General features: G+C 40.5%; 1 protein-coding gene across 1 annotated transcript in view; it reads right to left on the bottom strand.

Moving 5' to 3' along the window:
- The window catches only part of slc49a4 (solute carrier family 49 member 4), a 51606-nt gene that overhangs the window by 6148 nt on the left and 20337 nt on the right, over positions 1-25121 (bottom strand). The window contains exons 3-6 of the mRNA XM_057851754.1: positions 24308-24594; positions 22287-22416; positions 9807-9915; positions 135-202 (exon numbers count right to left, since the gene is read on the bottom strand). Coding sequence (XP_057707737.1) covers positions 135-202; positions 9807-9915; positions 22287-22416; positions 24308-24594 — 594 coding nt within the window. The remainder of the gene's footprint in view (positions 1-134; positions 203-9806; positions 9916-22286; positions 22417-24307; positions 24595-25121) is intronic.

A 25121-nucleotide genomic window follows, 5' to 3' on the forward strand; every position in this document is an offset into this window, starting at 1 on the left:
GGAACCCAATTCAGTTTGACGCACTCACTGGCCAAGTGAGAGCACTTCACTTTACAACGCTGAGCAAGCACACTTTGTACAAGAACAAGTTTTATTTGTTGGTAAATATAAAAATGACTTTTCCTTTGGCTTACCTAGCCATGGCCACCCCGAAAACGCAACCGCCAACTGTGGACCAAAAGCCAATCCAGCCTGCGTCCACCTGAGAGCAATGCAAAAATGATGTGTTTTCCTGTGTTTGTATACCATTGGGGACATATTTCAAACAATAGGCAATTATCTTAGAGACAGGTCTCATCACAATCTGCAACAATATATCGAGTTTAGGAAATGCATCCTGAGAGAATAAAAGCGAGGACGCCAAACTGTAATTACATTCGCCCCGGGCAACATTGCACACGATCCAATATTACCTTCAACCAATCCATTTGAGATCCCCGATTGTTCGCTGCCAACCCATCCTAGTTCAAATGAGTTGGGCATTTATTGCCGTCAATGGCACTGAAACATGATAATTCACAGCCCATAGTTAACATGTAACAAATTATCAAAAACTAAGTGAAGACTCTACTTGATTTGAATTTCCCACAGATCAAATGACCCTTAAATATCATGTATAAAGCAAAAAAGCTGGTGTTCTGTGTATTTTCAAGCATGGCTCCTTTTTTGTGGGTCTATTCATGATCATCATGTCAACAAAATTTCAGGTTTCTCAATTAAACTGGCTCACAGGGCAGAATTTTCGTTTAAATACACCAAATTCCAGCAATTGGCGAGAATGAGCCTCGACCAAGGGTGGGCAAACCATTCCACATAGGGTCGCAGTGGGTGACGATTTTCAGTGCAACCCTTCAAGAGGACCCCTTTTGACGAATCTGGTGTCTTACAAGTGCAATCAGTTGATTGCAGTGAGGTGCTTCTTGTTTCCCCGGGCCCCTCATTGGTTAAACTGCCTGTGCTGGATCAGTTGGAACAAAGACTAGGACCCACTGGAGCCGGTTTGACCACCCCTGGCCTAGACTGACCTAATCAAACAAAAATTGAACTTCCTAGGTGTTTGGGGTATGTCTTCTTGAGACTTTTTTGTGGGTCTACTCGTGATAGACATGTCAACCAAATTTAAGGTTCTTGAATCAAACTGGTTTTCTGAACTTTGGTTTAAATACACCAAATCCCAGTAAATGCCGAAAATAAGCCTAGATCGGCAGTCGGGAACTCGTGTTTTGAGAGCCGCGTGCGGCTCTTTAGCGCTGCCCTGGTGGCTCCCTGGAGCGTTTTCAAAATTGTTTGAAAAAATGGAAAAAGATTGTTGAGGGAAACATTTTTTGTAGGGCTGTCAAACGATTAAAATTTTTAATGGAGTTAATCACAGCTTAAAAATGTAATAATCGTAATTAATCGCAATTCAAACCATCTCTAAAATATGCCACATCTTGCTGTAATTTATTGTTGAAATGGAAAGATAAGACAATACAGATATATACATTCAACATACTGTACATAAGTACTGTATTTGTTTATTATAACAATAAATCCACAAGCTGGCATTAGCATTATTAACATTATTTCTGTGAAAGGGATCCACAGATAGAAAGACTTGTAATTCTTAAAAGATAAATGTGAGTACAAGTTATAGTAATTTTATATTAAAACTCCTCTGTATGTTTTCGTTTTAATAAAATTTGTAAAATTTAAACTAATAGCTTGCCATTGTGGAAGGTAGTGATTAAAATACACCACAAGGTGTCAAGGGCGAGTTTTGAATTAATTAGAGATGTAGCCAAGTTTTTCTAGTGAGTTTTGCCCCTCAACTGACGCTGTAGTTTCCGGGTTCATGTTACCATACGTTCATTTGAGTGCTGACTTCACAACTTATGAGACCTCTGATAGTTTGTACATTGTGACTAAATATTGCCTTCTAGTGTATTAGTTGAGCTAAACGAAATGTTTGAATAGAGTTTGACCAAAGTCCGAGTATTATTTTGCATAGCTATTTTGATTAGGAATGCCAGTTCTTTTTGCATTGAGTGCTTTTCTTTTTGTGAACATTATTTTTTTTTTTAGATAGGAATATAATTTTTATTGTACTTTCAGTAAATGATACTGTAGCAACTTAACTGTTCCACCTAAATGCATGATGGGAAGTTGGGCAACCATGACTGTCAGTGGTGGCTGCAAATGGTATATCTTCTCTGAGTTGTGTACAATACAGTGTGTTAAGAAAAAGATCATCTCATTCATTCCCACGTCGCTCGACACAATAGTTATAATTGTTGTGGAAGAGATGTCACAGCTTATGTCAATAAATAGCGCTGCCCCAATGAATGCCTGTGTTCACTCCACTCGCTTGTCTCTGCCTCTTAGCGCTCAATGTACAAAAAACGGCGCCATTGTAGTCTGTTTGCGGCAATGCATGAGTGGGTCATTCCGCGCCTGCGTTAAATGCGTTAAATATTTTAACGTGATTAATTTAAAAAATTAATTTCCGCCCGTTAACACGATATATTTGACAGCCCTAATTTTTTGTGTTGAAATGGTTTCTGTAGGAGGACAAAAATGATACAAACATTGTTAATGTTTTTCAATGCTGTAAAAATGTGTAGAATATTAAATTTCAACATTTCTGTCAACGAAGATTTGCGTCATAGCCTGCGACACACGTTTCTATCAGCAGGACGGGATGCCAGGCAGGTGACTATTGTAAGCAAACCGTCAGCTGAGTACCCAGTTAGGAGTGAGAGAAAAACTGTGATTCCATTACTTCTGAAGTAAAAAGAAGTAAGCTTCTTTGCTTTCTTCTAAGCAAAGAAGTTTGCGCTGTTTTCGGAGTGCAAAAACAGATTTAAGAAGTGGATTGCATCGCCAAACTCCCTTATACTGCTGCATGTTGCAACTCAGGAGATAATAAAGCGTGGAAAACCGTTCACAGATGGTGAGTACATGAAGGACACATCCATCAACATATCAGAACACCTATTTGCAGACTTCAAAAACAAAACAGAGATAATAAAGAAAATCAAAGAGATGCCCAGATAAGGGGCATGTTATTCACGTTCCATTTTGTTGTTTTTCGAAACCTCAAACTAAAAATGACATCAAAAATCGGATTTCTTTATTGCATTTCTATAATTTCATAAAAGCACTGAAACAATTCATTAATATTGAAATGAAGTTAAACTTGAGGTGGCATCATATAAAGAGTTGTCACGTGGTGCGTTGGATGCACTGCAGGGGAAATAAACATTAAATGATGAAGGCTCATTCTGTATTTTTAGCCAACTTAGTCATTTTGATAGTAGGCTAATATAGCTAATACAGATACATACAGCATGTGTTGCCTTCATTATTAGGCTTATTTAAGGCTTTTATTTTTTGCGGCTTCAGACATTTTTATTTTTTGTTTTTCTTGGTCCAATATGGCTCTTTCAACATTTTCGGTTGCCAACCCCAGGCCTAGCCAGGCCAAACAAACAAAAATAGCAAAAGTTTTAGGTTGTTTTGGGCATGACTTCTTCAGAGCATTTTTGTGGGTCTACTCATGATAAACATCATAGACTCCACCATCAGTTGAAAAGACAACTCCCACAGACTTTGCACCACGCCTTCCCATAGGGGCCAACCCAAGCAGAACGTTGAGTTGGTTTTCACTGTGATAAACTCAAACACGCTGCGTTCTAACGCCGGATTTCGGTGGAAACAGGACGAAAGTTTTACTGCATACAAGCAGGCAGGAGTGTCAAGAGTGATTTGGTCGAGGATTCAAGGTAATTATTAAATTACAGACCATGCATGTGCTTTGAAACGTTGTGGGAAAAAAATATCAATGGATAGAATTAATCAACTTTGGCTTGAAATATTTACGTATAATGAATGATAACTGCCAGTTTTTTGCTTTTAACCAAGAGTCTGGACTATTTTACGTTCATAGCTATAGAAATTCCGCGATTTACGCATTTATTTACAAGAATTTTAAAGATAAAATGCTCTTTGTTTTGTGATGGCCCCCATGTTGGATTACACAATACTGTAACTATTTCTTGAAATGTTAACGTAAAATAAAAGATAACTGCCCGTTTTTTTGCTTTTAACCAAGAATCTGGACTATATTTTACGTTTATATCTATAAAAAATTCACAATTTAAGCATTTATTTACAAGAATTTTCAACTTAAAAAGCTCGTTTCTTGACGGCCACCATGTTGGATTACACCATACCGTAACTTTTGTTTTAAATATTTATGTAAAATAAACAATAACTGCTCGTTTTCTGCTTTTAACCAAGAATCTAGACCAGACATGTTCAAAGTCCGGCCCGGGGGCCAAATGCGGCCCCTGGTCAAATTTCATCCGGCCCCCAGCCTCTGTCATAAAATCAATAATGTCTGGCCCGCACATAGACTTAATAAATTGGTCAGCAGTACTGCTACCATCATATGAAGTAGCTTACACACTAAATGCTGCTCCTCATTTACCCAATAAAAGGCAGCAGCACTATAAGCAACATTACCCCATGTGACCCTTAACTCCCAATTTTCTAAAATGGTGACAATCAACACAAAAAAGAAAGTTGACTGCGACGGCCGACGCGATAGGTGGAAATTGGACTATTTCTTCACTAAAATTCGCAACAACTGTGTCTGCCTCATTAGCAAAGAGACAGTCTCTGTTTTTAAAGAGTTCAATGTGAGGCGATATTACCAAACAAGAGACGCTGACATGTACGACAAGATTACAGGGAAGATACGTAGTGAGAAATTAAAGCAACATGAAGCTAGTTAAATTTCGCAGCAGCAGTATTTTGCAAGAATCCGGAATCGAAAGAGAATGCCACAAAGGCTAGTTGCGAGATTGTTGTTATTATTAATTTAAAAAAACATAATAAAGCAAATGAGACACACAGAATGGCTTCTACGTAAAGGACGTCAACCAAGGTCGGCCCCCCACATTTTTACCACACCAAATCTGGCCCCCTTTGCAAAAAGTTTGGACACCCCTGATCTAGACTGTTTTATGTTCATATCTATAAAAATTCCACGATTTAAGCATTTTTTTCCCCGAGAGTTTTTAACTTAAAAAGCTCTTTGTTTTGTGACGGCCGCCATGTTGGATTTTGTATCTCTACACATGACATTTAAGTTGCTATTTCTGGCAAAAACTTATGTAATATGTTAAATGTTGCTATTGATCCTGAAAAGGTGAAGGAAAGGTGATTATCTCTGCATTTGGTGATTTTTGTGCATCTAGCGTTAAATCTGAGAACTTCATAGAATAGCCGTTTTAAGTTTTGTTATACTTATATAAAAATAATTGTGATTTTATCATTTAACGACTTTGACTTTTGTGATGCCGCTGCTCCTGGAGATTCATATATGCCTAAGGGAGGTTCCCGTTTTGGTTTTAGGTCACTAGTGGGTTTAGTTTTGAAAATATTTGGATGTTAAATATTTTAAAATAGGCCCCCTACTGATTGGCCTTGAGCCCCGTGTCCCGTGATCGTGAAGTCTATGTAGATATGTCGACTACATTTCAGGTTCCTGAGTCAAATTGGCTTTCGGGCTGAATTTTTCAATTAAATTACTTGAATGCCCTCAAATTGCAAAAATATTATTGTAATTCTCAATAGTAACAGAAATGACAAGCTTCCTGTGTCGTTTTTGGCATGGCTTCTTGTAATTTTTTTGTGGGTCTACTCATGATGGAAAATTTCAATTCCGATTTCAACTGGCTTCCGGGGCTGAATTTTCGATTAAATTTCCTGGATAACTTCAAATAGCCTAAATGATTCCATAAAGCCCAATTCAAACAAAAATGGCTTCTTGTGTGTTTTTTAGCATAGCTTCTTGAGGTTTTTTTTTTTTTTTTTAGTTTTCCTTGAAGAACAGCTGAAACTGGCTGTTACACCATCTGTGTCTTCTTAATCACTTTGTTGTACTTCTACTCAAGAGAGACATGGCTAGCAGATAGCCGTTTGCAACCTAAAAGTGCCTTTGATGGCTTCTGACCAATGCAACCAACACTTCAGCAAATTTGGTGCATTTTAGAGTGCAATAGAACCCTGAACACTGCAATTTGTTTGCCCTTAGAACACCACCGACGGAGAGTCAAGTGCCCATTCCCGGTTTCCACCAGCCATTGACATTGTCTACTTGAAAATGTTTCCCCAAGCATCAATTTTATTGCTGCTTCCCAGAGCGAGGCGCAGACAGCTCCCTGTCGAGGTGGAGTTCATTTTGAATGCGCTAGCCTTGAGCGCCTCTCCCATGTAATTACCTCTACAAGCTGCGGCAAACGTGCTCCGCAGAGTGCGACTCACATCAAACAGCTTGTACCCAAACAGCGTTAACCATGACGGAAGCCTTGTGGAAATGTTTTAACTCGTTCTCCGCCATTGACGATGATGGACGTCAAATCTGTTAGAACTGGGAATGATCACCGCTAGCCCTCCCAGTCCGAATGGATCAGACATCTATCGTCATCAGTAGTAGCCAAATGGAAGCGAAGCACACACGCAGACAAGGAGCCACACTTGTCTGGCAAATTCTTCTCTGAGGGGACATCAAGATGGAGAAGGCTGCGCGCAACGAGCGCTGACCGAACATTGTGACAAAGAGCCTGAGGCAAGGAGCGATCATGAGTTATTTTTTTCATTAAAACGTAAATGTGGGAGGATGTTATGTAGTGTTAGGCTGTGGGACTGTGCATGCAGGCGTTTCGGGAGAAAAGCCTGAAATTTCAAATGGACTTGAAAAATATGTTCCGGGCAGTTGTAACATGATATGAATAGTAAGTTTTTTTTTATTATATATAAAAAACTGAGAACAAAGCTGTATTTTTGTGAGGGAAGAAGTTGTAGCCCGATGAGAATTCTGTCAGATGTTTTTAATATCACGAGAATAAACTTGTTCTTTTTTTTTTGGGGGGGGGGGTGTACTTGTTGGAGGCAAGAAAATTCAAAGTCATGTTACACAGCTAAAGTTCGATATATGATTTTCTGACAAAATGAAAATCTGATTTTTTTTTTAATGCACCCTTAAGTGTAATTGTAATATTACGATATTAGTCATTTTCTGATCATTTGTAAAATTACATGAAAAATATTAGCAAATTAAAAATAAATATAAAATTAAAAATATAAAAATCTATGTAAATTTCTAAAGATTAAGACAAGATATTGGGAAAAAATGTAATTTTAGTGTGAGGGAATATTTGAGGTAAATATTAACATAAAATTTGTTAGATAATGCTCAATTTCTCCCAGAAAATGATTGCAATTACAAATGCTTTGGTAGGAATAGCTTCATTTATTTTGCTTGCAATGAAAAAACACAAAAGAATGGAAAATAAAAATAAAATATAAAAAAATCATGATCACAACCTTTAGACAAAATAACTGCGAACAAGCGCTTCCGGTATCCATCACTGAGTTTCTTACAATGCTCTGCTGGAATTGTAGACCATTCTTCTTTGGCCAACTCTTCCCACTCTGAGTTTTGAAGGGTGCCTTTTCCAAACTGCCATTTTAAGATTTCTCCACAAGTGTTCTATGGGATTCAGGTCTGGACTCATTGCTGGCCACTTTAGAAGTCTCCGGTGGTTTCTCTCAAACCATTTTCTAGTCCTGCTTGAGGTGTTTTTTTGGTCATTGTCCTGATCCGATGATCTCTGAGGGAGACCCAGCTTTCTCACACCGGGCCATACATTATGCTGCAAAATTTGTTGGTAGTCTTCAGACTTCATAATGCTATGCACACGGCCAAGCAGTCCAGTGCCAGAGGTAACAAAGCAACCCCAAAACATTAGGGAACCTCCACCATGTTTGACTTGTGGGACCGTGTTCTTTTCTTTGAAGGCCTAATTTTTCTCCTGTATACTCTATGTTGCTACCTTTTCCCAAAAAGCTCTTCTTTCGTCTCATCTGACCAAAGAACAATCTTCCAAACCTTTTTTGGCTTTCTCAGGTAAGTTTTGGCAAATTCCAGCCTGACTTTTTTACGTCTCTGGGTCAGAAGTGGGGTCTTCCTGGGTATCTTGGGTCCCTTTTCATTCAGACGCTAACGAATAGTACGGGTTGACATTGTTGTACCCTCGGACTGCTGGACAACTTGAACTTGTTTGGATGTTAGTCGAGGTTCTTTATCCACCATCCGCATCTTTTGTTGAAATCTATCGTCATTTTTTTTCCCCATCCACATCTAGGAAGGTTAGCCACAGTACCATGGGCTTTACACTTATTGATAACACTGCGCACGGTAGACACAGGAACTTTCAGGTCTTTGGAGATGTACTTTAGCCTTGAGATTGCCCATGCTTCCACACAATTTTGCTTCTCCAGTCCTCAGACAGTTCTTAGGTCTTCATTTCTTTCTCTGTGCTCAGTGTGGTACACACAAGGACACAGGACAGAAGTTGAGTCAACTTTAATCCATTTTAAATTGCTGCAAGTGTGATTTAGTTGTTGCCACCACCTGTTATGTGCCACAGGTAAGTAACAGGTGCTGTTAATTACACAAATTAGAGAAGCATGACATGATTTTTTCAAAGGGTACAAACACTTTTGTCCTGCCCATTTTTTGAGTTTTGTGTAAAATGATAATGATTTTTTCCCCTTGCTCTCTTGTGTTTTTTGTTGCAAGCAAAATAAATGAAGATATTACTACCAAAGCATTTGAAATTGCAATCATTTTCTGGGAGAAATTGAGGATTACTATCTGACAGAATTGCAGGGGTGCCAATACTTTTGGCCAGCACTGTATATTTTTTTGTATTTCTGTGTCTGTTATATCAGGCGGATAGTGGAGTTGACATTTATTTTAATCTCTTCGAGTTGGAAGAAAAAAAAAGTTTTCTCAATGTTTAAATAGTCTACATATTTTCATGACCATTATAAAAGCATTTACACAACGAAATAATGCTGGAAAAATTTGTTAAATACGTATATTTCTCGTATGAGAGCAAAGCGCCATATTCATTTACATTCAGCGAAGCCGACACAGGTTTCTGTATAGCATCTTTAACAATAAATTTGAAGCCTTTCCATACCCCACTCCTACCGGTGCCTTTTCAATTCCCCTGTCTTTAGTTTGTTTTTCACTTCTTGCTGTTCCATATCGAAAAGGAAACATAAGGATGCGGATGAGGGGGAAGATTAAAAAGAGGGTGGGGCCATGCCATTACGTGCACAGGCATGCACAGTGCCTTCTCCGATTTATCCATATTATTTATTCCATACCAAATATCCCTTAGTTTAACATCCATACATCGTTTTAGTATACATGTGTAAATATATATTTATTTTTTTAAAAAGTTAGCGAGAGAGAAGTCCGGCCCGACCCGACCCGAACGTAAATAATTGACATTTTGGGCCCGACCCGGCCCTGCTGGTGCACAAAGAGGGAGGCTAATAGAGAGACAGGTATAATTTCATGAAAGTTGCACTGTTTGGGCTTTGAGAGGTTTAAAAAGGTTTATTCAGTTCATTCAGAGATTTTTTTTCAAAGTTGTAAAACTGAGGTCAGGGGTTCTTTTATGAGGACAAAGTTTATAAATATAACCGAATTAAAGCATGAATTTATAACATCATGAAATTACTTTTATTTTTATTTTTAATGAATAAACAACAAAGAAAAAGCCACAATTTAGGGCATTCAAATAGTAAAAACACAAAAGATATTAATGAAATGATGTCAAAATGTTTGAGCGCATTGGCAGTGAATGATCATATTTGGATCAGGCGCCTATCACCCTCAATGGCAGCCAATTAGTTCAAATCAAACGTCGGGAATACTGTGCGCGAGTACGTGTGTTTACCTGGCTGACTTTAGCCGGCGTGAGGATCATGTCAAGGACGCCCGCCCAGCCGGCGATCACTCCAGTGGGCACTGCGTAGGCCAGCGCGATCATCAGGAAGCGGAGGTTACTACAGGACACACAAAAATCATCATCATTTCACAAAGCAGTTGGCAAACTGCTGAGCGGGCCATTCTGCCCCGAGGTCATGCGCTTGCTATCAACGCCTCCTTGTATTACAAACACACAAGGATAAATAAGGGGTCTTGAAAGCCACACACATTTGCTGGACTGAAAAAAAACCATCAAACTTGAACTGCGGCTGCAGAATTTAGTAGTGCCGAAGTTAAGTCAAAAACAAATAAAAACCGAGCCCATCATCCACTTCATCAGAGTCTCAAGATGGCTGTGGAGGAAACGTGGCTCCCATCGCATCCATTATAAAGGCGCCTCGTCCGTGTACAAATAAGACATCAAAGCCAACGGTCCGTCCCACTGAGACAAACGGCTTCGGGCAAAAACACAGTTGTGAGCTACAGGCTACTGGAAGAACTCAAATCCCATTAGCTTTAGACAGGAAGTGAACACACTCAGAAAAAAAACCTCTTGGTCACTCACACACATGGAACTCGCGCCCCATTGTTATGGTTCTTTGTAACCTTCCGCCCACCTGATTTTCATGCTGGCGGCAAACAGCGGAAGGTCTCCTGGACTCGACTTCACATATGACGCTTCCTCACCTTCCAACGTTAATTTACTCTTTAACGACGCATAGGAATCATATACAGGTAGTCCCCAGGTTACGACGTACTCGACTAACAGGATTTTGATATTATGACGCCGGAGTCTCGTCCGCCATTTTGTCTCCAGTCGTTTTTTTGTTTGTTTTTTTAGTCGCATAAACTACCTTATTTTATCTCAAAGTATCTTATTTTTACATTATTAATGTGACGTGTTCTGGCCTTACTAAACGTGAAGTTGTTCAGCTTTACAGACAGCAAACAAGGCAATTGTGCTTTCTAAAGCTTTTTACTTTCTTCACTTTTGACAATTTGTAAAGTTGTAACACAAATATGTACACCTATGTTCAAAACGACACGAATATTAACAAGAAAAATCTTGGCACAAAACAGTTGTTCAAATCTCCATCTAGTCAAGGAGTCGACAACCCAAAATGTTGTAAGAGCCATACGGGACCAAAAAAACAAAACAAATATGTCTGGAGCCGCAAAAAAATTAAAAGCTTTAAATAAGCCTAATAATGAAGGCAACATATGCTGTATGTATCTGTGTTAGCTACAGTTGTGGTCAAAAGTTTACATACACTTGTGAAGAACATAATGTCATGGCTCTCTTGAGTTTCCAGTTATTTCTACAACTCTGATTTTTCTCTGATAGAGTGATTGGAACAGATACTTCTTTGTCACAAAAAACATTCATGAAGTTTGGTTCTTGTATGACTTTATTATGGGTGAACAGAAAAAAGTGATCAAATCTGCTGGGTCAAAAATATACATACAGCAGCGCTAATATTTGGTAACATGTCCCTTGGCCATTTTCACTTCAATTAGGCGCTTTTGGTAGCCATCCACAAGCTTCTGGTTGAATCTTTGACCACTCCTCTTGACAGAATTGGTGCAGTTCAGTTAAATTTGATGGCTTTCTGACATGGACTTGTTTCTTCAGCATTGTCCACAGGTTCTCAATGGGGTTTTGGGAAGGCCATTCGAAAACCTTAATTCTAGCCTGATTTAGCCATTCCATTACCACTTTTGATGTGTGTTTGGGGTCATTGTCCTGTTGGAACACCCAACTGCTGCACCCAAGACCCAATCTTCGGGCTGATGACGTTAGGTCATCTTGAAGAATTTGAAGGTAATCCTCCTTCTTCATTATCCCATTTACTCTCTGTAAAGCACCAATTCCATTGGCAGCAAAACAGCCCCACAGCATAATATTACCACCACTGTGCTTGACGGTAGGCATGGTATACTTGGGGTTAAAGGCCTCACCTTTTCTCCTCCAAACATATTGCTGGGCATTGTGGCCAAACAGCTCGATTTTTGTTTCGTCTGACCTCAGAACTTTCCTCCAGGAGGTCTTATCTTTGTCCATGTGATCAGCAGCAAACTTCAGTCGAGCCTTAAGGTGCCGCTTTTGGAGCAAGGGCTTCCTTCTTGCACGGCAGCCTACCAGTACATGGAGATGCAAAACACGCTTGACTGTGGACACTGACACCTGTGTTCCAGCAGCTTCTAATTCTTGGCAGATCTGCTTTTCGGTGATTCTCGGTTGAATCTTCACCCTCCAGACCAATTTTCTCTCAGCAGCAGGTGATAGCTTGAGTTTTCTTCCTGATCAGTGACAAAACAGTGCCATGCACTTTATACTTACAAACAATTGTTTGCACTGTTGCTCTTGGGACCTGCAGCTGCTTTGAAATGGCTCCAAGTGACTTTCCTGACTTGTTCAAGTCAATGATTGTTCAAGTCAATAATCACTCACAAGAAATTGCTAATTCGTGTTGCTGTATGTATATTTTTGACCCAGCAGATTTGATCACTTTTTCTGTTAACCCATAATAAAGTCATAAAAGAACCAAACTTCATGAATGTTTTTTGTGACAAAGAAGTACCTGTTCTAATCACTCTACCGGAGAAAAATCAGAGTTGTAGAAAGAACTGGAAACTCAAGAGAGCCATGACATTATGTTCTTCACAAGTGTATGTAAACTTTTGACCACAACTGTATATTACCTACTATCAAACTGACTGAAGTTGGCTAAAAATACATAATGAGCCTTCATGATTTCATGTTTATTTTCCCTGAAGTGCATCCAACGCAACACGTGACTACTCTTTGTATCATGCCACCCCAAGTTGAACTTCATTTCAATATTAATGAATTTGTTTAATTGCTTTTATGAAATAAATCCGATTTTTGATGTGGAACAGTGGACCAGCTCTACACCCTCGACAGGGTCCTCGAGGGTGCATGGGAGTTCGCCCAACCAGTCTACATGTGTTTTGTGGATCTGGAGAACGCGTTCGACCGTGTGCCTCGGGGAGTCCTGTGGGGGGTGCTCCGGGAGTACAAGGTACCAAACCCCTTGGTAAGGGTTGTTCAGTCCCTGTACGACCGGTGACAGAGTTTGGTTCGCATTGCCTGCAGTAAGTCAAATTCGTTCCCAGTGAGGGTTGGACTCCGCCAAAGATGCCCTTTGTCACCGATTCTGTTCATCATTTTTTATGGACAGAATTTCTAGGTGCAGCCGAAGCGTTGAGGGGGACCGGTTTGGTGACGTCACCATTGAATCTCTGCTTTTTGCAGATGATAAAGTGCTGTTGGCTTCATCAAGCCGTGACCTCCAACTCTCACTGGAGCGGTTCGCAGCTGAGTGTGAAGCGGTTGGGATGAAGATCAGCACCTCCAAATCCGAGACCATGGTCCTCAGTCGGAAAAGGGTGGCGTGCCCTCTCCTGGTCGGGGATGAGATCCTGCCCCAAGTGGAGGAGTTCAAGTATCTTGGGGTCTTGTTCACAAGTGACGGTAGGAGGGAGCGTGAGATCGACAGGCGGATCGGTGCAACGTCTGCAGAAATGGGGACTCTGCACCGGTCCGTAGTGGTGAAGAAGGAGCTGAGCCAAAAGGCAAAGCTTTCGATTTACCAGTCGATCTACGTTCCTACCCTCATCTATGGTCACGAGCTGTGGGTCGTGACCCAAACAACAAGCGGCCGAAATGAGTTTCCTCCGCAGGGTGTCCGGCCTCTCCCTTAGAGATAGGGTGAAAAGCTCGGTCATCCGGGAGGGACTCGGCGTCGAGCCGCTACTCCTCCGCGGAGAGAGGAGCCAGCTAAGGTGGCTCGGGCATCTGGTTCGGATGCCTCCTGGACGCCTCCCTGGAGAGATGTTCCGGGCATGTCCCACCGGCGGGAGGCCCCGGGGACAATCCAGGATACGCTGGAGAGACTGTCTCTCGGCTGGCCTGGGAACACCTTGGGATCCCGCCGGAGGAGCTGGTTGAAGTGGCTGGGGAGAGGGAAGTCTGGGCTTCCCTGTTAAAGCTGCTGCCCCCGCAACCCAACCCTGGAACAAGCAGAGGGAGGGAGGGAGGGTTTGATGGATGGATGGAATGGATGGAATGGATGGAATGGATGGAATGGATGGAATGGATGGATGGATGGATGGATGGAGGGATGGATGGATGGATGGATGGATGGAGGGATGGATTTTTTACTGTCATTTTTGAGGTTTCGAAAAACAACAAAATGGAACATGCATAACATGCCCCTTAACTGGGCATGTCTTTGATTTTCTTAATTATCTCGGTTTTGTTTTTGAAGTCTATAAATAGGTGTTCTGATATGTTGATGAATGTCTCCTTCATGTAATCACCATCTGTGAATGGTTTTCCACGCTTTATATCTCCCGGGTTGCAACAAAACATGCAGCAGTAGTGGAGTTTGGTGATGCAATCCACTTCTTAACTCTATTCTTGCACTCCTCTAAGTTCTTCAGAAGTAATGGAATCGCAGTTTTTCTCTCACTCCCAACTGGGTACTTGGCTGCCAGTTTGTTTATAATAGCCACCTGTCCGGCATCCCGCCTTGCTGATAGACACGTGTGTCGCAAGCTATGACGCAAATCTTCGTTGACAGAAATTTTTAAAATTTAATATTTATTCCACACATTTTTACAGCATTGGAAAACGTTAAGAATGTTTGTGTCATTTTTGTCCAACAGAAACTATATCAAAACAAAAAATATATTTCCCTCAACCATCTTTTTCCATTTTCAAACATTTTTGAAAATACTCCAGGGAGCCACGAGGGCAGTGCTAAACAGCCACATGCGGCTCTCAAAACACGGGTTGCCAACCCCCGATCTAGTCTGATCAATAAGGGTGTCAACAATAATCGATGCGGCGATGCATCCCGATGCGGGGCATGGACGATTCGATTCAATGCGGGCAACAAGCCGAATCGATTCAGCGCATTTTAAAATATATAAGTACGTTCAAAAATCTTCCCTGCGCAATTCCGGTGATGCAACAGATTTGGTTTTCCCATTTTTATTATTATTCTCATGTTTCATTTTTTACACACCACCTAACTCTGGTCAAGTTTCCCACCAACCTCGTAGAAGCCTCGTAGAAACTGAAGCGCTGTCATAAATGTTCTTATTTTGAGCAAGTCATCGGATGTAGAAAAAAATGGCGAGTCAAATTTTACGTCAAATGCCAAGGTACCAATGTACAATACTTTTGGACTTTTTGAATCGTTATTTTGAGTTTTAGGGCTACTTAAAGGATTAATTCTGACTTGCGCGGAAATTTGGGTTGCATCGCCAGCGTAGGAACAGAACTCGTTCATAACCCGGAGTCTACTTGTAAAGCAAAATGGATGCTAATATACAAAAGAATGACAAGTTTTTTGTGTGTGCATGAGCACGCAGATAACACAAACGATCCTGAAAATTCCATTTCGGCATCTTTTGGGGCATGGGTTCATGAGATTTTTTTGTGGATCTACCCATGATTGACAAATTTCAGCTTCCAAAATCAAACTAGTTTCCAGAGCGGAATTTTTAATTTAATCCACCAGATCCCAGAGATTGGTCGATATGACACTGGAATGGACAATTTAAAGCAAGAGAAGGTAACTTTTCTACCTGTGTAAAATATTTTCATAACATTTGTGATAATATGCCGACTGACAACTAGTTGAATGACATCTCTTTTATATCTTGAGGGGGTCTGTATCGCTATCAACGGCATTAATTAACTTTGAGGAGGGTGGCAGGAATCTTGCCACACACAAAAAAATGACAAATGTGCTGACTGCTTTATGGCATACGTCACTTCATCATTGGCCCGGCTTTCATTCGCTGGCGTGACGCCCCCCCACCCCTCAACCTAACTCGTCAGTGCTGACGAGTTCGGGAGGAGTGGGGGGTTAGCCACACTAAGCCACACGGTTGCTAACTGTTATATGCTATTGTTTAGCCACAACTGGATTCATTACTTCAATACCATTCATCCTTCACACAGCCGTTGGAAACAGAAATGTTGTTTAATCCATTTGCAGACGACCGGTAGATTGATCTTTGATTGATTGATTATTTTACGACACCGTGCGTGTGCGATAGTCCTCGATGGAAATGCAGCCTTTCTTAAGGCAAAACACTACCGATTTTGTCCACCGGTGTCGATAAAACAACCAAAACTAAAACCTACCAAGTGTTGCTTTAATCTTTACAAATTTACATTAATTCTGATATAAATTGTATGAAAAAATCTGATTTTCATTTTGTCAGAAAATCTTATATCCAACTTTAGCTGTGTAGCATTACTTTGAATTTTTTTTGAAGTTTTTTCCCCTAAAAAAGTACAAGTTTCTTCTCGTGATATTAAAAAAATATGAAAGAATTCTCACCGGACTAAAACTTCTTCCCTCACAAAAATACAGCTTTATTTTATTTTTTTTTATACAAGTTAAAAAAAAAAAAAACACTTCATATAATGTTACAACTGCCCTGAACAAATTTTTGGGGAGATTGATTATTGATTAATTGATGATTTTACAACACTGCGCGGGTAAGCGCTGGTCCTCATGGGAAACGCTTGCATGGCACCGCCAGACTATTCTCCCTGTATTTTTCAAACACTGTGAGAAGAGTCTGGGACCCATCTCCTTATTGGCCTCTCGAGCCAGAACGAAATCATCCGTGCAATCAGATTCGTTTATTTGCGTGACGTGTTCTTAAAGAGCTACGTCACTCTTGCACGTCAGAAGTTGTCTCCACAACAACACAGTTGGCGAACGGGAGAGCCGAGAATATGTTCCAATCCGCGGTAAATTCAGTTTTAAATGACCAAAAACACATCGAGTCGCTAAAACCAACAGTCCGTCTCGCGCTAGCCATGTTGAATAAACTTCTCCGTTCTCCACTCTCCTCGTATGTTTATTCCCTTGCGCCAGAGTTTCTTGTCGCTTTATCAACGGCACGTCCGCCCGTCGCGGATTGGTCCACTCCGCAGTCTGTTTGCTGTGGCCTGCTCCGCCTTGAGGATTTGATCCGCCGAACGGTCACCAGACTCTATAGCTGGAACAGCAGTGAGTCTGGTGTACCAGGCAAGGGAAATGCAGTCTTCCTTAAGGCAAAACACTACTGTGTTTGTCCACCGGCATCGTTAAAATTGACTTTTTTTGTGGGTCTACTTGTGGTAAACGTTCCAAAAGGTCAGGTTCCTAAGTCAATTTGGCTTCCGGAGCGGAATTTTCAGTTAAAATCACCAGATCCAAACAAACTGCCAAAATGAACCCGGAGAGACCAATTCAAACAAAATGGAAGACTTCTTGTTTTTTTAGAGCCATGATGTCTTGAAACATTTGTGGATCAACTAATGATAAGTAAGTCAACTAAATTCAGATACCTAGGTCAAACTGGCATCCAGGCCTGAATTTTCAAAGATTCAAACAACCCTGGAAATACATAAAATAACTGAGGAAGTCCACATCAACCTAAATGTCGAATTGGCGGTCGTTCACTGTCGGACGTCGGCGTGTTTGCTCGACGGCTGTACAACTTGGCCCTGATGATCTTCTGTCAGTCGAAAACACTCGCAGCCGATGGCAACTGCAACGTCTTAATTACGCGGCTGAACTCTGCGACAGGGGGCGTAAAGTTATGGTTTGATTTTAATCAAAGACGCAAACAGCCCCGAGCTACGGGATTGATGAGACCACCGCCGTCCACGTCCCCGCCTCCCCCGCTGTAATCACTTTAGCTTTGAACCTTGTCACGGTGATGTATTGATCTCGTCGGGTCTGTCAAGGACGAATGGCACTTAGCTGATGACGCGTACGACTCCACCAGAAGGAAATGTCTTGTTTTTTTTAAGCGAATGGCTAACGAGCATCTGACCATTTGTGCACCGACCATGTACATGACCTTTTTTTTTTTTTATGGTGATAGACATCCAATCCATTTTGATAGGGAGACACTGGCAGCGAATGATCGAATCAAAACAGCAATTCATGTAAACTTATTGAACGAGTGTCGCTTCTGCCTGCATTTGGGTTACATCCTGGCATATTTTCACACCAGAACCCGTTCGGAGCTTGCCACTTGAAGGCTTAATGCTCTCTCACTGAGATAAAAAGCTGCCTGTAAGGCCGTCTATCGCCAGAGGCCAAGCCGCATGGCCTGGATAACTTGGCCTATCTTTGTGCGAAAGATGAGGATCACTTGGCAGTTGGTCCAAAGGCCCCGAGCCCGCGGCCCCCACAGTGAAGGTATTTCATCACAGGCTGCCATCGCGCTTTGATCCGTGGCCGGGAGCTCGTGCCGCGCTCTTCCTCGTGAGTCGGCCTCGACGGAAACCAGCCCTTGAAACTTTATTCGGGGCGATACTTTTCACCCGTGTCAGAAAAAAATGGACTGATATGTGACCCACATTGAAGGCTAGCATAACGCCGTAATTAATCTAGAGGGGAAGGCGACTGTTTCTTTGATTAAGAGCAGGGCAGATGGCGAGGGACTTCGTTAGAGCTTCGTTCGATTGCATTCAACAAGCGCAATGCTCCATAGTCTTCATTCATTTATTATCTGTATCACTTATCCTCTCAAGGGTCACAGGGGTGCTGAACCCTATCCCAGGTGACAACAGGAAGAAGGTGGTGTTCAGCATGAAGTGTTTGCCAGCTAATCAAAGCCATAAAATTTCAAAATTTTATACGACCATTTAAAAAATTGAATAAAACAAAATATTACACAAAACAATTACACATATTAGGAAAATGACAACGTTGGACATTTATTTTAAGCAAAAGGTTTGATGTATAATGAATTATGGAAAATCAAATTTAATAATATTTACTGTAAATTGGTTATGGAAGGCAAGAATATTGGAGAAAATAAATATTCTTGAATTAGTTTAAAAAAAGTTAATGAAATATAAACAGAACATCACTACCAGTGTTGTTTTTGTCAATGATGACTATAACGAAAATATTTCGTCGACGAACAATTTTTTTACGACGACGATAAGACGATAACTAGCTAAAAAAAACGAGAGCGAGAGAGTAAAACCTAACGACACAAATGCCAGTTTTCGTCTGAAGAGAAGAAAACGAGACAAAAATGCGCCATAGTTTCCGTCACATGTGTGACATTTATGTGTAGTTAGTTTGCATCGTAGCAGTGTCTGGTTGTGCCACTCATGTGACATGCTGCGACCACCCAACTCACCCACTAGTGTTCTCTTAAGTCTCGCCATTACTTGTTTTGAGACACAAACGGTATGATTTGTCTTATTATCTTGACAAGAGAGAATATGCAATGTTGCTTTAGCCCAGTACTTCTCAACTAGTGGGGTGCGCCCCCCCCCACCCCCACAGGGGTGGCGCATGTGACCTCGGGGAAACATACTTTTTTCCCGTAAGAGAATAAAGTGTACTTGCACACCCACTCAGTAGGTGGCAATGTCGCTCTCATTTTCAGAGTGTGCATAGTAGTTTTGAACAGAATAAGCGCACACAGAAAAGAATACAGTAGGAGACGAGGAAAGTGTTTGTTTACCGTTTACCGTCACTTAAAGACAGATCACATTGCTGCTTGATTGTTTTTCAGCGAAAACGTGTCGAATATTGGCAGCAATCGTCCCTCTTTGTCAATGTTACAGCAGTAAACCAGCATGCACTGTTAGCATGCTCAGTGCAAAATAACACCACACCATAGCAAAGGAGCTGATACTGCCTGCAGCAAAAATAAAAACTGTCCCTCTGCCCAATGACACTGTCGTTTAATTTGAATTTATTATTGATTGATTGATTCTATTAGGTTTTATTTTTCTGAATCAAATGGTCAAAATTTATACCTTGAGTGTACTTTTACAGTTTAGATGTGACTTTTTCTATTCAGGCAAATTGATGTGCCTTAACTCTTTTCTGTAACAGACAAAACAATGTTGATAAAGTTATACTTTATTCTAAGGTGATTTATATTACTTTTCCTATAATATAAAAAAAGGACAATGTTATGCAAAGGTGTACGTATAATAATATTTTTAGAGACAAATGGTACTATATACAGTGGCGGCAGAGAGTTTTGGGAGCGCGAAACGTTTAGGTCTTCATGGGGGGGCGTAACAGAAAATATTTGAGAAGCACTGCTTTAGCCTTTAAAGGTCTGTGCTGAGTGATCATCACATATTCAATGTAACTCGTAGCGTTAGCTTAGCATTTACATTATAATTAGGCTATTGCTAACGGCCAGCGTCCTCTTGGACAATTGTGTTTACATACAGTTCGTAGCATCCAAGTGGGTATAATTAATTGAAAATAATGAACTGTTTTCCTGCTGAGTGTGTATCATCACGTGACGGATTTGTAGATGCTAAAATATGTGCTCGTCTGTCAATGTTCATTCGAAATAATTGTAAATCTTTTTTAATTCATTTATTTTTGGTGAGAAACTTTCAAATTTTACAGACGAAAACATTGCGTAAACATGGACTAAAACTAGAAGAAATTAGTCTTGAGTTCTAGTCAACAAAAACTAGACTAAGACAAACACGTTTTGAAATGACTAAAATAGGACTATGATTAATAAATACTATCATCCAAAAGACTAAGATGAAAATTGAAAAGGCTGCCAAAAACAACACTGATCCATAGAGAATAATGTTATGAAATAAAAATAATATTAAAATAGTGGGGGGAAAAATCACCAGTAGTGGATAAAAGTACAGTGGTACCTTGACATACAAACACCTCGACATATGATCCTTTCGACATCCGACCAAAAATTTGACTCGTCATATGTCGAGACAAATGACGAGTCAAAACATGCTCGAAATACGACAATTTACAACAGCGTTGCAATTTCATTGTTGTCCCGCAAGATAGCAGCACGGTGGATTTTCTTGTGAGAGAAATCAACAAGGGTACCAAGAAGGTAAGTGCAGGTGGTGAAAAAAATGAAAAAGGTGACGCTTACCATTAAGATAGAAATGATAGAAAAATATAAGCGTGGTGTGCGTGTCTGTGAACCTGCTCGGAATATGTCTACAATGTCGACGGTCCTCCTCCGACATCTGTTCGACAGTCTTTATAAGTTACGGTAACGATTATTATTATCGCAACATCGGCAAGGAAGTCGCCAACTTCGTCAGGTTTATAATAATTTATTTCAGAACTTGTACAACACGGCTACCGTCCGCCGACGCCAACAACAACAGAACACGAAAAGAGAAGGAAAAACCTTCCCACTCCGCCGCACCTCTCTCACTCTCGCGTCAGTCACGCGGTACGTTCAGGAACACCATACAAAAAACAACCGCCACATTAGAAGCCGATTCGGTACATTATTAGTATTATTATTTACACTGTATTATTATTCGGATTTGTATTTATAATTTATTTGTTTTGCTAAGTGTAATTGCTATTTGTAATTGTACCTGCAGTATTTATGACGGATTTAGCCTAGGTTTTTGGGCTGTGAAACGAATTAATCGAATTATAATGTATTCCGATGGGAAAATCCCGCTCGACATATGACCATTTCGACCTACAAACCAGGTCCTGGAACTAATTAAATTCGTATGTAGAGGTACGACTTTATATGTGTATTTAATAAAAACACATAAAGCTATTTTTTTTTTGTTTGTTTTTTTTTTGTTTTTTGTTTTTTTACAAACTACTGGGAGATGAAGTAAGTATTGAATAAAGTACAATAATATAAAACCCCAGAAAAATACACAAACATCAGATAAAAAAAAAAAAACACTATAATTTTTGAAAATATAGTTTTAGAAAAATACTACATGAAATGATGATGAAAAAATGTAATTACTATGCTAAAATAGCAAGGGCAAAAATACTTTAAAAATCATAAGATAAAAAAATTGGGAATATATTGGACAGAAATATAAAAAAAGAATATTAAATACATACAGTGAAAGAAAAATTGGTTTAACCCCTTCAGACCCGCATTTTCTCTGCTGGGCAAAAAATAAAAATCTGCGCTGATCTTTAATGTTAATGTATTTTTAATGAGAAATGAGCACTTTACGTAATACTTTTTGAAGTTGCGTTTGGTCAGTCATTTTCAAAGACCCAAAAATAGCAAAGAGGGCGTGCCAGACCTCATGATTCTATTTCGATGGGTAAAGTTTCATCCAATCATCTCCCAAAAGTGGCAATAGCAACTAAATTCAGTGTATTTATTTATATATTGTTTCAGTAGCATGCTTAGGTCTTAAGGGGTTAAAAAATTACAAAAAATATTAAGTCAAAAAATAAAAATCAATCAGAAAAATTGTAAAATTCTGACTAGTATAATACTAAAATATTAAATGAATGTCTAATACACCAAAAATATGAGGAATAACACACAAATATTACTGAAAAAAAACATTAGAACAAAATACACAGGCACGGAGGACACCCCAAGTTATTTAAAGTGAAATTTGTGAGGTACGTGTGTGCACATTTACCTGAGCAGTCGGCAGATGCTGCTTTTGTAGCTCAGCCTCTGGCTGGCAGCGGCCACGCTGGGAGGAAGCGGCGGCCGCGAGGGGAAGTAGAAGAGAACAGCCACAAACAACGCAGCGATAGCCGACAGTTCTGGAAAAGGAAGCAGACGCACGTCAACATTTGGGAATACAAAGATTGTGTCTCGTGGGGGTGCAATTTTGTCAGCATTTGCATTTCTGTGCACAAATATTACACTTTTGTCGCCAAATATTTCTGTATCACACTTTTGTTTTGGAAGGACGTATCGATATTCTCCCGCAAACAATTGTCATTTTAAAAAGGTGACACAGAAATCTTTCACAACATAAGTGTCTACGTTAACTCATTGGCTGCCATTGACGGTCTGGAGCCGTCATTGGCACCAAAAGCTTAGCATTCAAAGACAGCCCTAGCAATTTGAATGAACTGGACGTCTATCGTTGTCAATGGAAGGCAATGAGTTAAGAGAGATACACATTTGTTTAAAACAGTGCTGTTTTCGTCAACGATGACGATAATGAAAATATTTCGTCAACGAACAATTTTTTTATGACGATGACGTCTTCTGCAAACGATCTCCTCATCACTGGTATCAAAGTGAGAACACGCGCATATTCGCAAGTTCTTCAGGATGACCATGAACCAAACTACGCAACGGTGGAAAAACAGGTGACTGACAAGTTACAAGAATTGGGAATAAGAGTGGAACAGCAATTCAAGCAAGGTCGCCTCCTGAAAGGAGACAACATCTTCTTCAATGAGAATCTAACCCCCCGCAACGCTGAAATAGCAAGAAAGGCACGTCAACTGAAAAGATTGAGAGTACATGGATCGCAGAATGCAGAATTTTCGTCAAAACACAAGACCAGAAAACAAAAGTTATCAAGCAAGTCGAAGATCTGGCAGTTTTTGAAAACTAATCATTACCCAAGTTGCGGACTCTATGCTCTCATCAAAATTACAGTTGGAAGACCAATTTGAAGATTGTTCCAATGAACCAAATGACATATTCGATCCTGATAAAAACGTTTACGTCAACAGACCGGAGGAGTGCAAATACTACAGTGATTATCAATTTAACAGATCTTTTAAATTGGACGGTAAGCTTTCATTAATCCATTTCAACGGCAGAAGTCTCTACAAGAACTTTGAACACATCAAGGATTATTTACACAAGTTAGGCAACAAGTTCAACATCATTGCTGTATCGGAAACTTGGATTAAGGATATCAAAGGCTCTTATCAATCCCAGTGCAAGCCCGGTAGCCTGAAGGACCTAGCGACGCCAGTCCCCCAGGCCCTGAGTCCACAACTGGAATGGCAATGCAACTTACTACGAAGCTGCGCAACCTTGAGATGAATGTTCGTCGGGAGTCAGCAAGGAATGAAAACTGTGACAAGGATTAAGTCGACAAAAGGAGGGTGGCGGACACGGCCTACCATCGGTCCTCAGCTATTCCCGATCTTCTGGATCGAATCAACTGAATAAACTAACTACTGAATTATGAACTAATCTACTGGATCAAATCAACATAACGAGCACATTGCCACGTTCCACAAAGGACTATTGGGAAAATGAACAATCAGAGGGGATGGTTATTTAAAAAAAAAAAAAAAAAAAAAACTTGTAATCACTACGAAATCTGAATGTCAAAAATTGTTATTCGATATTTTCTGCGGGCTATATGGTATACTTGGGGTGGGTTTCAATAATTTGCATTTTAAGTTGTTTTTTTGTTGTTGTTGTTGTTGTTGAGCAGAGCGTGTCCCGAGCCGACCTCTAAAACATTGAAGGAGCGCCACAGAATTAAGCCGTAACAAACGTCAGGCTTCATCTTTCGGCATCGCCACATGCTTCTCATTTTCTAAATCATTTAAGCATGACATACTCAACAATTGGGTTTTTTTCAGCTGTCTGCTTGCGAAGATTCCAAATTGCTTTTTTCTTTTTTGAATTGTTTTTTGTCCCCCTGACGCGCTATCGATCCAGGGCGGCACATACCCGCATACATCACCAGCTGGATCTTCTCTCGGATGACAGTGTCAAGCGTGGACACCGGCGCCATCAACCACACCCGGTGTCCCGCCGACTGCGTGCCATTGGGAGCTGGCACGAGCAGGGGTCCCACTACGTAGGCGGCGGCCCCGCCCAGGTATGAAAATAGTGAGGCGACAGCGGTGGCGGTGGCCCTCTGGTCCGGGGCGAACCATGTGGTGGATAGGAAGGGACCGGCGCTCATGATGGTCGGGCCGGCTAAACCGTTCAGTAACTGACCGCCGTGGATCAACCTGCCAAAAGAAAATACAGCACGCTTTGTCAACTTGTTATGACCATATAATAAAACATTAATTGTCTAATTAATGGTTTACTAATTGACAACTAAATGATTAGCAAATGAATCGACTACTACTTTGATAGTTCATGAATCCTTTACAGAGATTGTTGACCTCAAAATTGAAAAAAATCGTCTTTTTAAGCCTCTTCATTGAAAATTTTAAAGGGTAAAGGCCTGTCAAGTCACACAGGTCGTTGATGTTCTTGTGGACTCTAAGGGGCCGTTTACATGGTGACGCTGCGACACCAGGACGCAACGATTGTGTTGCGGAATGGCCTTGCCTTAACATAGTGACGGTGAAAACGAAGACGCAAACTTTTGATTCCGGCCTCCAAAGCGGAATGTTTCAATTGCGGGAACTGCTCCGCAACTATATAAATGGAACGCTCTCGCTCCGATGATGTCAGCACTTGAACACGTCACTTTGGGCATGCGTAGTCGCTGCTATTAGAGCTGAAACGATTACTTTAATAATTCGAG

This window comes from Corythoichthys intestinalis, chromosome 12 (assembly GCF_030265065.1).
Source record: "Corythoichthys intestinalis isolate RoL2023-P3 chromosome 12, ASM3026506v1, whole genome shotgun sequence".
NCBI classification, from domain to species: domain Eukaryota; kingdom Metazoa; phylum Chordata; class Actinopteri; order Syngnathiformes; family Syngnathidae; genus Corythoichthys; species Corythoichthys intestinalis.